The sequence below is a fragment of the Haliotis rubra genome, unplaced genomic scaffold (assembly GCF_003918875.1).
Source record: "Haliotis rubra isolate DU_JTF1 unplaced genomic scaffold, ASM391887v1 Scf109, whole genome shotgun sequence".
Classification (NCBI taxonomy): Eukaryota; Metazoa; Mollusca; class Gastropoda; order Lepetellida; family Haliotidae; genus Haliotis; species Haliotis rubra.
In genome coordinates this window covers 1,380,015-1,396,552 of record NW_025764992.1, presented here as the reverse complement: position 1 = coordinate 1,396,552, position 16,538 = coordinate 1,380,015, and the positions used below count along the sequence as shown (strand labels likewise).

General features: G+C 41.2%; 1 protein-coding gene and 1 long non-coding RNA gene across 2 annotated transcripts in view; both read left to right on the top strand.

The window, feature by feature from the left end:
• LOC124283084 (cytochrome b5 reductase 4-like) overlaps positions 1 to 7,076 on the top strand; it is a 108,693-nt gene extending 101,617 nt beyond the window's left edge. The window contains exons 8-13 of the mRNA XM_046719113.1: positions 1,497 to 1,529; positions 2,320 to 2,445; positions 3,371 to 3,511; positions 4,109 to 4,261; positions 6,321 to 6,474; positions 6,986 to 7,076. Coding sequence (XP_046575069.1) covers positions 1,497 to 1,529; positions 2,320 to 2,445; positions 3,371 to 3,511; positions 4,109 to 4,261; positions 6,321 to 6,474; positions 6,986 to 7,076 — 698 coding nt within the window. The remainder of the gene's footprint in view (positions 1 to 1,496; positions 1,530 to 2,319; positions 2,446 to 3,370; positions 3,512 to 4,108; positions 4,262 to 6,320; positions 6,475 to 6,985) is intronic.
• A 2,638-nt stretch (positions 7,077 to 9,714) lies between these two features.
• LOC124282726 lies at positions 9,715 to 15,536 on the top strand. The gene is made up of 2 exons (XR_006900230.1): positions 9,715 to 13,972; positions 14,024 to 15,536. It is a non-coding gene; the product is annotated as an uncharacterized LOC124282726 (long non-coding RNA).
• Positions 15,537 to 16,538: the final 1,002 nt, after the last annotated feature.

Sequence of the window (16,538 nt, the reverse complement as noted above, 5' to 3'; positions counted from 1 at the left end):
AAGGATTGGGTGTCCAAACTCAGTGATACAGTGGGTTGGGGGTCTAGACTCTGTAGCACAGTGGATTGGGTGTCTAGACTCAGTGACACAGTGGATTGGTTGTCTAGACTCAGTGATACAGTGGATTGGGTGTCCAGGCTCGTCAACACAAGGATTGGGTGTCTAGACTTAGTAGTACAGTGGATTGGGTGTCCAGGCTCATCAGCAGGAGGATTGGGTGTCCAAACTCAATGATACAGTGGGTCGGGTGTCTAGACTCTGTAGCACAGTGGATTGGGCATATAGACTCAGTGACACAGTGGATTGGGTGTCTAGACTCTGTGGCACAGTGGGTTGGGTGCCTAGACTCTGTGGCATAGTGGATTGGGTGTCTAGACTCTGTGGTACAGTGGATTGTGTGTCCAGACTCAGTGATAGAGTGGATTGGGTGTCTAGACACTGTGGCACAGTGGATTGGGTGTCCAGGCTCATCAACACAAGGATTGGGTGTCCAGACTCAGTGATACTTTGGATTGGGTGTCTATACTCAGTGATACAGTGGATTGGGTGTCCAGACTCTGTGGCACAGTGGATTGGGTGTCCAGGCTCATCAACACAAGGATTGGGTGTCCAGACTCAGTGACACAGTGGATTGGGTGTCTTGACTCTGTGGCACAGTGGATTGGGTGTCCAGACTCTGTGGCACAGTGGATTGGGTGTCCAGGCTCATCAACACACGGTTTGGGTGTCCAGACTGCGGCACAGTGGGTTGGGGTGCCTAGACTCTGTGGCATTGGGTGTCCAGACTCTGTGGTACAGTGGATTGTGTGTCCAGGCTCAGTGATAGAGTGGATTGGGTGTCTAGACACTGTGGCACAGTGGATTGGGTGCAGGCTCATCAACACAAGGATTGGGTGTCCAAACTCAGAATACAGTGGATTGGGTGTCTAGACTCTGTGGCATAGTCGATTTGGTGTCTAGACTCTGTGGCACAGAAATCACTTTAGCTGATCGGATGTCCTTGTTATGATACTCTAAAATAAACTTCCTCTTCTCTAAATCATCCATACTGAGGATCACTGAAAATGTCGTCTGCTAGCAAGTAAACAAAGGGGGATAACTCTTCACAAACTAATGAAAAAGGATTAACGGAGTTGTCTCTCTTGAATGAAACCAAGCACTTGATAGCTGGTTAAGGTTGTTTATACCAGAATTCCAATTAAACATATTCCTAAAATTCTCAATAATTTCTGGTCATACTATATTATAGTGTGACTGACATAATATAAGCAACAGTTGAAGTCTAAGTTCTTGGAATGTGCGTCACGCCGAAGACCCGGGTTCGAATCCCCACATGGGTACAATGTGTGAAGCCCATTTCTGGTGTTCCCCGCCGTGATGTTGCTGGAATATTGCTAAAAGCGGCGTAAAACCAAACTCAGTCAGTCTGTCTTGGAATGTGGGGACATTTTTATTTTAGTATATTATATTAATTTACTGAATGTATTTTGTTCCAGAACTTGAAAAAGCCATCATACCAGACTATAATGGTCAGTATATTTAAAGATCCAACCATTTAACATTCCATTGTTGGGACAGGGTAATAAGTTTATTGACAACTAGGAAGGAAAGTCAAGTGGCATAACTGCAATTCTGTGTCAAATTCTTTTGAAATTTTACTACCAACAAGACTACATTGACACCAGGGAACCAGGTGCAGGCTAATAGTCTCTGGATGCTGTCCCTGAAGACTGTCCATAGCTGGGACTGCTATTTGTTATTCATCCGACTTTATGAAAATGGTTTATACTAGTAACAAAATTATGCTATTCCATAGTTGTTATTAGGCTTATTATAGGTTTATTACAAACGTAGACCAAAGAGTGCACTCTGAACATATGCCTCTCTATTAGTGTACCAGCTTTAAGATTTCTGAGTTTTGTGTTTGGATTCAAACCATTGACATTCTGATCTGATTTTAACCACCTTGTCCACATATTTAGTCATTCAAGAAGGCATAGTTAGTACACCAAAGATTAAGGCACTGGCTCACTAGGTTGAGGCCCAGTTCATTTCTCCACAATGGTTCATGGAACCCGTCCCTGGTGTTGTCTGTCATCATAATAAGACAGGAATTAAGCTGAACATTAACCCCAACTCTCACACTAAGACTGGAATTGTCAGAATTGTGTGCATTTTAGTAACACATGCTTGAGTATGAAAACATTGGATGCTCGTTTTCTCTCAAGTCTGAGATGACTCTGATTTGACATTAGAGCCAATGGTATGAAGTTAGCCTATTATTCCGGCCACCATTCATACTGGTTTGTGTTTCTGCAGTTAAGGTACACAAGGACAATGGGAAGGTAGAGATCATTATGCCAAAGTCGGTGACTGATGAGCAGTGGCAGACATTGGGGACCAATCAAAGTGACCATGGAACCCTTGTGAAGACAACAGAAAGAGGTTTGTCATTGAATGAATAGCAAGTTCAATATTGACACCAACTTGTCACTATGGGCAGAATGATCAGAGAACAAAACCGAAATTGTTGTCTTGACAAAATTGACACCAACTTGTCACTATGGGCAGAATGATTCAGAGACCAAAACCAAAATTGTTGTTTTGAAATGTAACAAATCATGGTTTGAGTAATCCTGAAACAAAAAAAACATGTTTTGAGTATCTGACAGACCTTCTGTTCTGTCTACAGAACTGTTTCATTTGAATGGTATTTCTGCTTTACTTATCTGCAAGAACCGCTGCAACTCGAGTCTGACACCTGGATAATATTGACATTCAAACAATTCAAATCTTTGTGTTTAATTTTGCAATAATTTTGTTGTTGTTTGATACCTCACTCAGCTATGGCCTGCTATATTATAGTGACCTTCTATGACAGTAACTAAACAAGTTGCGATCAGACAATCCTGTGATTGATGTTGTGAACAGAATTCCGTAACATTGTTGTATGATGACACGCAGTGACCTGAGTCAGCAATCTTGACCACAGTCCCTTTGGTAACCTTTAACAAACGTAGGCTGTTTGGACCTTTTATAACCTTCAGTGAGTGAGTGAGTTTAGTTTTACGCCGCACTCAGCAATATTCCAACTATATGGCGGTGGTCTGTAAATAATCGAGTCTGGACCAGACAATCCAGTGATCAACAGCATGAGCATCGATCTGCACAATTGGGAACAGACGTGTGTCAACCAAGTCAGCGAGTCTGACCACCTGATCCCAAAGTCGCCTCTTAGCCTCTTACACGACAAGCATGGGTTGCTGAAGATCAATATTCTAACCCGGACCTTCACGGGTGTCTATGACCTTGAATTAAACTTCATTGATGATATTACTGTATGTAATTGACATATCTCTCATACTTCCAGAAGTGTCCTATCGCCATTGCACGATCCAGTCTATACAAGAAGTTAGCTATGACACAAAGCTGTTGTGTGTGCAGCTGCCTGAAGGTACACGGATGTGTGTGCCCCTCGGATACCATGTACATATCAAACATAATATCTCAGGTGAGTCATACCATGTACTTATCAAACAGAATATCTCCGGTGAGTCACACCATGTACATATCAAACATAATATCTCAGGCGAGTCACACCATGTACTTATCAAACATAATATCTCCGGTGAGTCACACCATGTACATATCAAACATATTATCTCAGGTGAGTCACACCATGTACATATCAAACATAATATCTCAGGTGAGTCGTACCATGTACTTATCAAGCATAATATCTCAGGTGAGTCATACCATGTATGTATCAAACATATTATCTCAGGTGAGTCACACCATGTATATATCAAGCATAATATCTCAGGTGAGTCATACCATGTACATATCAAACATAATATCTCAGGTGAGTCACAAGAGGTTCTCATATATATGTGTAGGTGTATGAGCCAATATACATACAGAGGAATGGTATTGGTTGGAACCAAGTCACTATTACTCACCTTCATACTACATACATCTGAAAATCGGACTCATGTAGATTTATAAAAATAGATTTACACACAGTAGGTTTATAAACACATGCAGACCTATGCTTTTTGATTTAAATGTTCCTGTATTTCATTAAAACTTTGCTTTTCTCATTTTTTAGGGATGGAACTAGCCCGGAGTTACACTGTAGTTTTACCTTCTTTGAGATCCAGTGAGCAAGACATCCTTGTAGAACAAGGCCGTGTGTTTTACCTGATGATAAAGATCTATCCCGATGGTGCACTTACACCCTGGATTGGTGGTCTGTCTGTTGGTGAGAAACTGTAATGTAAAGAACATGTCCCTAACACCCAGTAGCAAGTACCTGTTCCCATCATGCAGTAGGAGGTACCTGCTCCCATCACCCAGTAGGGGAGGTACCTGCAGTAGTCACCAGTAGGGAGGTACCTGTTTCCAACACCCAGTAGGAAGGTACCTGTTCCCATCACCCAGTGGGAGGTACCTGTTCCCATCACCCAGTAGGGAGTACCAGTCAGGAGGTACCTGTTCCCATCACCCAGTAGGAGGTACCTGTTCCCATCACCCAGTAGGAGGTACCTGTTCCCAACACCCAGTGGGAGGTACCTGTTCCCAACACCCAGTAGGAAGTACCTGTTCCCATCACCCAGTAGGACCTGTACCCTGCTCCCATCACCCAGTTCCCAACACCCAGTAGGAGGTACCTGTTCCCATCACCCAGTAGGAGGTACCTGTTCCCAATCACCCAGTAGGAGGTACCTGTTCCCAACACCCAGTGGGAGGTGCCTGTTCCCACCCAGTAGGAGTACCTGTTCCCAACACCCAGTGTGAGGTACGTCCCAACACCCAGTGGGAGGTACCTGTTCAGTGTGAAGTAGTAATGTGTTCCCAACACCCAGTAGGAGGTACCTGTTCCCAACACCCAGTGTGAAGTACATGTTCCCAACACCCAGTGTGAAGTACGTGTTCCCAACACCCAGTGGGAAGTACCTGTTCCCATCACCCAGTAGGAGGTACCTGTTCCCAACACCCAGTAGGAAGTACCTGTTCCCATCACCCAGTAGGAGGTACCTGTTCCCAACACCCAGTGGGACGTGTTCCCAACACCCAGTGTGAAGTACCTGTTCCCAACACCCAGTAGGAGGTACCTGTTCCCAACACCCAGTGGGAGGTACCTGTTCCCATCACCCAGTGGGAGGTACCTGTTCCCAACACCCAGTAGGAGGTACCTGTTCCCAACACCCAGTAGGAGGTACCTGTTCCCATCACCCAGTAGGAGGTACCTGTTCCCAACACCCAGTGGGAGTTCCCAACACCTGTTCCCATCACCCAGTGGGAGGTACCTGTTCCCAACACCCAGTGGGAGGTACCTGTTCCCAACACCCAGTGGGAGGTACCTGTTCCCAACACCCAGTGGGAGGTACCTGTTCCCAACACCCAGTAGGAGGTACCTGTTCCCATGTGTTCCCAGTAGGGAGGTACCTGTTCCCACACCCAGGGAGGTACCTGTTCCCAACACCCAGTACCCAGTGGAGGTACCTGTTCCCAACACCCAGTAGGGAGGTACCTGTTCCCAACACCCAGTGGGAGGTACCTGTTCCCAGTAGGGGTACCACCCAGTGGGAGGTACCTGTTCCCAACACCCAGTGTGGTACCTGTTCCCAACACCCAGTGAGGTGTGTTCCCAACACCCAGTGGGAGGTCCCCAACACCCAGTAGGGAGGTACCTGTTCCCAACAACACCCAGTAGGAGGTACCTGTTCCCAACACCCAGTGGGAGGTACCTGTTCCCAACACCCAGTGTGGGAGGTACCTGTTCCCAACACCCAGTAGGAGGTACCTGTTCCCAACACCCAGTAGGAGGTACCTGTTCCCAACACCCAGTAGGAGGTACCTGTTCCCAACACCCAGTAGGAGGTACCTGTTCCCATCACCCAGTAGGAGGTACCTGTTCCCATCACCCAGTAGGAGGTACCTGTTCCCATCACCCAGTAGGAGGTACCTGTTCCCAACACCCAGTGTGAAGTACGTGATCCCATCATACAGTACAAAGTACCTGTTCAAATCACTCAGTGGGGAGTACCTGTTCCTATCACCTATTAAATGAAATACTGTTGAAGCCAAACTGACCCTTTCCCTAATCTTTTGGAAATGGATTAAAATGTTCTCATAGTCTTTTTCCCAGTCTTGTGACATATTTTATAACTTTCCAAGATATTTTTATGGATAAAACTTCTTTATAATTTACCTCACAAAAGGAAAATTATAAAGAAGTTTAATCCATAAAAATATCTTGGACATCAATGTACAACTTTAAATGCCACTGAAAGACATTATTTTATACCTGTTTTTAGGGTCAACTCTAGAGGTGAGTGATATAGATGGGAATTTCCAGTCCACCCAGCTCGAGAAGAGCACTCAGCTAATCCTGATGGCAGCAGGCACGGGATTCACACCCATGGTGAGGCTGTTGTATCAGACTCTGGTGGAGGAGCAGGACTCAAAGAGGTAGGTCCTTGGACGGTGGAAAGCTGCAACTCTATGTGTCTGTATTCCTATCTGTGTTGTGGTGATGTGTGGTCCTGTGCGCAGAGCTCAGGTCATAATCAGTTGAAGTTAAGCAATGTTGGGCACAGAGTGTCCTTGGATTGATGACCGTGTTTGGCAGTTTGACTATTGAGAGTTTCTAGGACTTCAGGTCTGCCCCACAACAAAGCACATGCATGAGCATGCAATGTGCATGGATAAATGCACAATATATATCGGCTATTATTATTATTATGTACGAGTCGGTAAGCTGCTTGTATCTATTTTTGTATTTGTCTCATGGTTCACTGTGTGTCATAATATCCTGCAGGCTGACTGCTGCCCTTGATGTCAATCACTGGATTATCTGACCCATCCTTATATTATGTTATTGTCATAAGGCTGTAATATTGCTGTTAAATGACAAAGAATGTTCCATTGGAAATATTTTGATATTTGTGTGTACACTGACTTTCATTTGTTCTTTCTTCAGACATGTTAAATTGATGTTTTTCAACAAGACGAAAAAGGACATTTTATGGAAGGATCAGGTGGATGAACTACAATCCAAGAATGACAGGTAGAAACATAGTTGTCCGCAGGGGTTCAAATTTTTGTTTTAAAGCCACTTGCCACAGGGCAAGTGACTTTAGGAAACTAACTTGTCCTGACTAATTTTCCACTTGCCCTGATTTTTATGACATAATCATGATGATGTAATTATGAAAGAATAGATCAACATGGTATTTGATGTTAATGTTTACGGGACTATTTATCGAGGAGTGATAAATAGCAAAGAAAGATAACTTTAGTTTATTATCATTGTGAAAGTTACTTCATTTCGTTCTAGTATCGTGTCAAAGTTTAATAGCTACATTTTGAGCAGATATGAAATGAAATCCAAGATTATTTGCAGTTTGAAACCGTAAGCAGTAATTATCTAGTAGCCCACGGACAAGTAAGATACCATTATTTGATCACCCAAAATGAAAACTGACTTGTCCCGGGTGTCGGGCAATGGGATTTTTGAACCACTGGTCCGCATCTTTAGCCTCTAGCTTCCAGTCAAGATCACAGTCAGAATTGGCCTTCAGCAATCCATGGCTGTAAGAGGCGGCAAAAGGGATTGGGGAGTCGAACTCTCTGAGAAGTATCCAGTATCCTGATTTTGTAAATCAATGCTCATCATGTCCATCGTTGGTTTAATTGAAATATCTGTTCTGGCGAAAAATGTATCCCTATAAGGATCATGGGTAATGTGTGAGTGAGTTTAGTTTTAAGCCACTTTAGCAATATTCCAGCAGTATCATGGCGGGGAACACCAGAAATAGGCTTCACACATTGTACCCATGTGGGGAATCGAACCTAGGTCTTCGGTTATGACTAGTGAATGCTTTAACCACTGGGCTACCCTACTGCTCCTCATGGGTTATGTGTTTGGCAGGTTCTGACTGACAGGTATTGGCTTACAGTCAGATGTATCATAGCAGAGACTTAAAAGGGTTGATGGATTTATTTCTTGCTGAAAAGTCAGCTATCCATAATGAGTCTTATTGAGCAGAGTCTTCACCTGCCTAATGCCTTTGTGCATGTATAAGACAGGAAAATCTTCTGTGTTATGCTGTCACTATCTTCTTGCACACTTTGTTTCTTCTGTCATATTGTAGTTAATCTATAATTTCCATTCAGTGTTTATTTCTGACAGTATTATTAGTTTAGATGGTAACAGAACAATAGGACATGGGATTCATGTAAAACTGACATAATGGGGATTCATGTAGTAAATCTGACATGGGATTCATGTAAAACTGACATGGGATTCATGTAAAGCTGACATGGGATTCATGTAAAACTGACATGGGATTCATGTAAACTGACATGGGATTCATGTAAAACTGACATGGGATTCATGTAAAACTGACATGGGATTCATGTAAAACTGACATGGGATTCATGTAAAACTGACATGGGATTCATGTAAAACTGACATGGGATTCATGTAAAACTGACATGGGATTCATGTAAAACTGACATGGGATTCATGTAAAACTGACATGGGATTCATGTAAAACTGACATGGATTCATGTAAAACTAAAACTGACATGGGATTCATGTAAAACTGACATGGGATTCATGTAAACTGACATGGGATTCATGTAAACCTGACATGGGATTCATGTAAAACTGACATGGGATTCATGTAAAACTGACATGGGATTCATGTAAACTGACATGGGATTCATGTAAACTGACATGGGATTCATGTAAATGTAAAACTGACATGGGATTCATGTAAAAACTGACATGGGATCTCATAGGATTAAAACTGACATGGGATTCATGTAAAACTGACATGGGATTCATGTCATGTAAACTGACATCATGGGATTCATGTAAAAAACTGACATGGGATTCATGTAAACTGACATGGGATTCTGTAAAACTGGACATGGATTCATGTAAAACTGACATGGATTCATGTAAATCTGACATGGGATTCATGTAAAACTGACATGGGATTCATGTAAAACTGACATGGGATTCATGACTGATGGGATTCATGTAAAACTGACATGGGATTCATGTAAAACTGACATGGATTCATGTAAAACTGACATGGGATTCATGTAAACTGTAACATGACATGGGATTCATGTAAAACTGACATGGGATTCATATAAAACTGACATGGGATTCATGTAAAACTGACATGGGATTCATGTAAAACTGACATGGGATTCATGTAAAACTGACATGGGATTCATGTAAAACTGACATGGGATTCATGTAAAACTGACATGGGATTCATAAACTGACATTGGATTCATGTAAACTGACATGGGATTCATGTAAAACTGACATGGGATTCATGTAAAACTGACATGGGATTCATGTAAAACTGACATGGGGTGTGTGTAAATCTGACATGGGAGTCAAGTAAATCTGGCATGGGATTCATGTATAATCTAATATTGGGTGCATGCAGAACTTGTGAGGGATGCGTGAAGAACTGATATGGATGCATGTAAACATTTTGTGGGATTCAAGTGGCATTGTATGCATGTTGAACTGTTATGTTGACACAGAATTCTTCCATTACTGACATAGGATTCCTGTAGTACATGGGATGTGATTTTTGTAAAACTGGAATAAGATGCATAAATCACTTTCTCGGTTTTGTGCCAAAATGTGATACCAGTGTTCATTGTCTTTTACAGGTTAGCCAAGACTATGGGATGCAAAGATGAACAGCTTCATGCTTTTCTAGGCTGAGCTATGCCATCAGAATATGTTTCTAATGATATCCTCAAGTCGTTCCTCATAGTTTTATCTTTGTGTAACTTGAAATAGGTTGAGGACTCACACTGGTCCTTTATGAATACAAGGAACTTTCACTTTAACATATTCTAAATAGTCCCCAGAAAGCAGAATACCCAGAAAGGGTGTTTCCAGTACCTGCTTTAGGCCCCACTTGTGAGATTCTAGCAGATGACTGTTTGATTCAAAGAAATTTACATGACAGATATTAGAAGCATGTTCATTTGAAGCTTAATCTATTCATTACAATTGAGTTGTCTCTTGAGGAAGCTGTCCAAAAACGAAATGAATCCTGTCCAGATATGTATGAAGATCAGCTGTTGATTCCCTTTGCCAAATCCAGAAGAATGTCAAGATGCTTGTATTGGCATCAGTACCTAAATCAGAAGAATATGTCCTACAAGTTTACAGCATGATGTCAAACACTGTCAGTGTGACTCCTGAAGAACTCTACATCACTTGATGTACTACCACATGAGTGTTAGAAAAAATTCAATTTGCATCATCAACGACCCTATGTACATCGCCCTAGGTGACCTATGTCATCACAATATCCTGAAGTGTTTCCAAAACTTTTCAATTTTGCATTTCCCTCTTTGTTCCCGTGACCGTGTCCTGAAAACATCTGCTCTGGAATTCCCGAAGTGAAGAAGTGTGTCAGTCAATTGGTGATCACTTTCACTCCTGCTGGTTTAACCTCTGAGGACATGGCATACAATCTTTCAACATGCGTGGAACAACTTTCTAATTATTACTTGACAGTTTGGTATTGCTGTTGTATAGCATTTTGAGTATTTATCAACATTTTCAAATTTTGTACTATTTGTACCATTACAAGGGTACATGATGTACCCTACCGTTGCTAGATGTCTGACTTTGTCCTACTCTACTGTGATAATTGCACTATGATGTCAACCTGTTGTTTTCTTGTACAAAGTCAGACACATTTGTTTGCATTAGGCCCAAACTCATTATCCCCTTTTGTCCCCCAAAATGTTCTTGTCTGAAGTCTTTGTCCCTTTAGAGAGAAGCGACTGACTCGGGCTTGAATCTGCTTAGCCTAAGGTGAACTCACCACTTATTGTAGTTGAGTATAACCTTGACATTACCATTATAGATCTCATTGTGACAGACCTTCTCCCACCCCACTGTGCCCAGACAGGTGCCCCATGTAGACTAAGCATTGTGACAGACCTTCTCCCACCCCACTGTGCCCAGACAGGTGCCCCATGTAGACTTAGCATTGTGACAGACCTTCTCCCACCCCACTGTGCCCAGACGGGTGCCCCATGTAGAATAAGCATTGTGACAGACCTTCTCCCACCCCACTGTGCCCAGACAGGTGCCCCATGTAGACTAAGCATTGTGACAGACCTTCTCCCACCCCACTGTGCCCAGACAGGTGCCCCATGTAGACTAAGCATTGTGACAGACCTTCTCCCACCCCAGCTGTGCCCAGACGGGTGCCCCATGTAGACTAAGCATTGTGACAGACCTTCTCCCACCCCGCTGTGCCCAGACAGGTGCCCCATGTAGACTAAGCATTGTGACAGACCTTCTCCCACCCCACTGTGCCCAGACAGGTGCCCCATGCAGACTTAGCATTGTGACAGAAGCGTCATGATCGCATTGTAATTCGTAAGTAATTAAAAAGATAAGCACTTCAAGTGTTGTGCTATCCCTTGTATTTTAAATGAAAAATAGTATGAATCTTTGTCGAAATTATGTTTTTGTCAACATCATCACCCCCTTTATATGTCTCAAGCTGGTTACTTTGCGTCATCAACGAAGCTCAGATTGACATTCAGTATCAGGGAGACTTCCTTTAACCACTGACTAATTTATGATGACTGCATTGACTTTGGTTTGTGGTGGGATAGGTAGTTCACTCTAATTGAAATTACCCACCTTGCACTTTCATTTTATTTCATGAAGCAGAGTTACCTCCCTTCTTGGAGTAGTGATAATACTGGTTTTGTCAAGAGCAGGCTAACCTGACTTCCTACAGTGCCAGTCACCGCTTCTACAACAGCAGATACAGGGAAACCAGGCTATCTTAATTTCATTGATTGTCCTTTAGACAATGCACTGTGGATGCCTGTCAGTCCAGATGGGACGGTTCTCAATGAAATCCTCCAGATTAACGATTTTCCAGATTTCCAGATGTAACTGATCCCTGGGTACATAGTGATGTTCTTTTAAGTGTGTACACACGTTCTCATTGGGAATTGCCCAGAGTACAGGGTTTGTGGATTAACAAGGTTACACTGTACATTCATGGTCCAACAGAATCTGTCATGCATGTCTTATACTGACCTATTTATAGTGTCATGAACTATGGAATAACACAACATATGTTTTATGTGTTTAATTGCAGGTTTTGAAATGATATCTACTAATGTGAGAGTCGTCAGTAAGGATAGTTTACGAACTGGTTAAATTTTACTTTCTGAATAAAGGTTTCAGTAATGGCCTGTTATATTTAATCTTCTAAGTTTCACAACTAAATGCAAAACTTTATGCAAGGGAAGTAACTCTTGCAGTCATAGCACTCAGAATGCTTGCCTTGCCTGGACACTGAATGAGTGACCTCCCTTTGACTCCTTATCCCCCCCAGCGATTACCAATGAGCTTTGTCCGTCCATCACTTTTCCATTCAAGATCTCAAAAGCATATTTTCATGAAACCATTTGTACACAGCCTTTCTCATGAGACACAGTCCTGAGTGAGACCCTTTCAGGAGCACACCTTAAAAAACATCCAAGTATTTTCCATGCAAGTGTCTGCACAGCAGTGTAAGAAAAAGGCACCTGCCTGCTCACCCTTAGCTAGCAAAAATCTGTTTGTGGTAAAAGTCCAACTGACTATTTCACTTTCAACTGTGAACTTTTCAAATGCAGTTCTCCGGTTTCTGTAGAGGAATGCAAACTTTAAAAGTCCAAAATCAAACTAGTGTCTGTAACAAATTGGGTTTACATTGTTACCCATAATATTTGCAATTTTTGTTTTAAAAAATTAATACCTTTGCAGAATCAACTTCCAGCAAAAAATTTGGAACTGACTCTTAAGGCTCATTTGCACACCTTGCTAGGAGTATTTTGAGACAATTTCACTCGATGTCGCAACAGATATTGATCAATGGGTCTTCTGCTTATTTGCATAAAGATTATAAAATTGGTGATGTGTTTTTTAAAATAGATCAATTGCTGCTGAAAGGGTCTGTTTGTCTCTGTAGAAGCCTGCTTCCTGTAATTATAGGGGTGGTGGGCTAGCCTAGTGGTTAAAGTGTTTGCTCATCACACTGAAGACCCAGGTTCGATTCCCCACTTGGGTACAATGTGTGAAGCCCATATCTTCTGTCCCCGCCATGATATTGCTGGAATATTGCTAAAAGCGGTGTAAAACTAAACTCACGCACTCACTCCTCTGATTTATATGGTAGTACAAGCTGTGTTCTTGTAGCTGTCATCTCACAGGTGACCTTGACTTGGCCAGAACAGTATATGGGACTGGTTATTTATTATAGTGGGGATAGGTCATTGGGAATCAGTGGAGGGTCATAAAAATATATTATCTTACCTTGCATGGAAAACACTGTAATCTGATTGGACAATGCCTCAAAGTTATGGTGACACTATTTCAAATTGTTGTGAGAGAATTAAAACAATAACTTTAATTTGTAAATTTTATTTATTGGTATTTGATAAGTGTAAAGGTACATGGAGAGGGTTATCCAAATATAGCATGAGAGAAAGGTGATTTTTTAAGTATGTTAATGCATTATGAACCTCTCACGGATACAGAGTAATTGTGAACCATTACCCAAACTGGGATATTCTTAACTTGAAGCTTGTTTCAAGGTCTGTCATTGTTTTTATTTTTATGATTCATTCACTCTTTTTTATCCCATGGGAATAGTAAGGTATATCACTTCGCTCTGTTCTCAATGCTTGTGCTATTAGAATGCAGTATGTTGTGTCTGGGAGACACCTATAGCAAGGAATTTGAAAACACTTTGCTTTCACAAGTCCTTTTAGCTTTGAGGAGCTTGCCAAAGAGTTTAAGTTTTAGCGATGAGTCATGACATATTTCATATCATAAGAAATGAACGTGAGGTTTTATTTGTATTTGTTGATACATTTCATATCAACAGAATCAAAGGTGAGGTTTTATTTGTATGTGTTGATACATTTCATATCAACAGAATCAAAGGTGAGGTTTTATTTGTAATCCCAAATCTTTCTCCCTATGTTGACAGTATCAACCAGTGTCTTGAGTGTATAAAGTGCTCCTAAGCAACTTGGTGGCGGAGAGATAAGTGATATCATTGATATCACAATGGCGTCTGATGTTGATTGATTGTTGTGATATCTCCGAGCATATGTTGCTTGTTTAGGAAGTCAGTTTTAGATGATACGTGTTCAAGATTGTCAGGATCACAGTGGTTAGGGAAGTTCAGGTCACTGTAAGGGCAGGTAACTCCAGTACTTCATATTTACATTACCTATATTATATTTTCGTATATATTGTGACTTTAATAATACATTCAATAATATCCATTCATTTTAGCAAGTCCAATCATAATTATTCGTGCTGTGTTCAAGAATATCATTTATCCTACATAGTAACTTGATAAAGAATTCAGATTTTAGCTAAATCAGGCATTAGTCTGGGCAAGTATAAGAAGTTAGACACAGAGACACATGGACACACAGACAGAGAGAGACAGAGAACTGCGTAGATTGATGTTCATGATTTTGATCACTGGATTGTCTGGTGCAGACTTGATTATTTACAGACCTACACAATTTAACTGAAATATTGCTGAATGCGGCGTTACACATCAAACTAACAAAAACTGAAACACCAAGAACTATACCTTACATTTTAATAAGTATGCAGGCTCAAACTCTCTCTCTTTCTCTATCTCTCTCTCTCACACACACACACACACAGACTACAGTGCTGTATTCTTGAGTGCATCAATATTTCCCCATTTCACCTTTTATCTAAATGTCAAACTGATGAATCCAACTGAATTCACATGAGCAGAATTATTTTTAAATATACAATATGTACCCAAGGGAAAAAACAGGTACTTTAGTTATTTCTATCATCAAGACTCTCAAATCATGCAAAGGTAGTTTTCATTAGTCTGTAGTGTGAGAACATATTTACAGATCATTCTACATGCCGCAGTTCGAGTCCTCCCACTTGCTGTATTTATCCTGTATAATGTGAGGGAGCTACATCTGTATAGTCAGCTGGTTCCTCCATGTATATTGTTCTTGTAGATAAGCCAGTGATAGTCTGTACATACAGTAAATATTATGTCTGTATAGTTGGGTCTCTCATGTTTTCAGCTCAAGTATACGTGTACTCCCATCAAGTCATTGTTAATGTTTAACCTTAATACAAAGATATATTTTTTGCTCTATTCATATGATATTAGTAGGTGTTTTTATCAAATCTTATTGACAAAGGGGAGACAACTCCATGCTGTGCTTTTCCTAGAAGCATAAGTTGTGAAGATATTTATTCATCATGTTATGAAATGTTTGATAAAAATATGACTTAGGTGTTATTGATAGCACTATTATAATGTTTTTCAGTTTAGAAGGAAATATAAGAAATAACTTGCATGCGGTTTGTAATGTGTCACTTTCAAATAAGTGTATATTAATTATCATATGATTTTTCATTTAAATAAATATGTACGAGTACATATACTGACTCAGGAGAGTGTGTTTGTCAGGAACCCATAATATCACATCGCATTTGTTGGAGCAGCAAAATCATAGGGCATTCTAGGGACTCTTATTTAATATTTGCGAGGCATTACCGACAGCATCCTCGATAATCTCCAGGGTATACATTACGATCACTCTCCACTATACCCTGGATGCATCCACGGCTTGGCCCGATTATTTTATTACCTCCCTTTGCTGGCTTTTTATCCAACAAGGTGTCTACGCTGGGAAGTTGAGCGAACCAATCACAACTCACTTTTTCTTCTTAAATTATCTAACCATTTAAACTTGGCAACACATTTGATGCACAGGTACTCTGAAAGAGGTAGAAGGAGTTGTTTCATATATTTGTTTAAAGTTTCAGATCTGTCCATTTGTCTGAATTATTTCCCCCAAAATCTGAGTGGCACTGTGAACAAACCTTCGCGACTGCAACCGCTATCTTTGTTGACACTGGCAAGCTCGGATGTAACGGCAGCAAAGGGAGGTAATAAAATAATCGGGCCAAGCTGTGGATGCATCCAGGGTATAGTGGAGACTGATCGTAACGTATACCCTGGAGGTTATCTAGGATGTACCGACAGTGCGGAAAGATTGAGGGGTCACTAAGTGTCATAACATATTGGAGGGGATGGTAAGAGTAATAATATAATGACCGCCGACATATCGCTGGTATACTGCTGAGTGTGTGCCGTTAAGCAACAACCAATCGAAACCAAATAATATAATGACTTCTGTTGTTTTTTTAAATAAAGAAATTAAAATTTGACAGTAACTTAAGGACTGTCTATATATACTCAGTGGTCCAGATTCGATATTTTCATGTTGCTGTCATACTGGAGTGTGGGCTGACACAATCAAGACAAACACAGGACAACAGTTCCTTATTCGAGTTGTGTCCCTTACATCAGTATTCCAATACTGCACTACTATATTTCCAGCAACCTGAATCTTTATTCAGGCTCGCTGACTTGGTT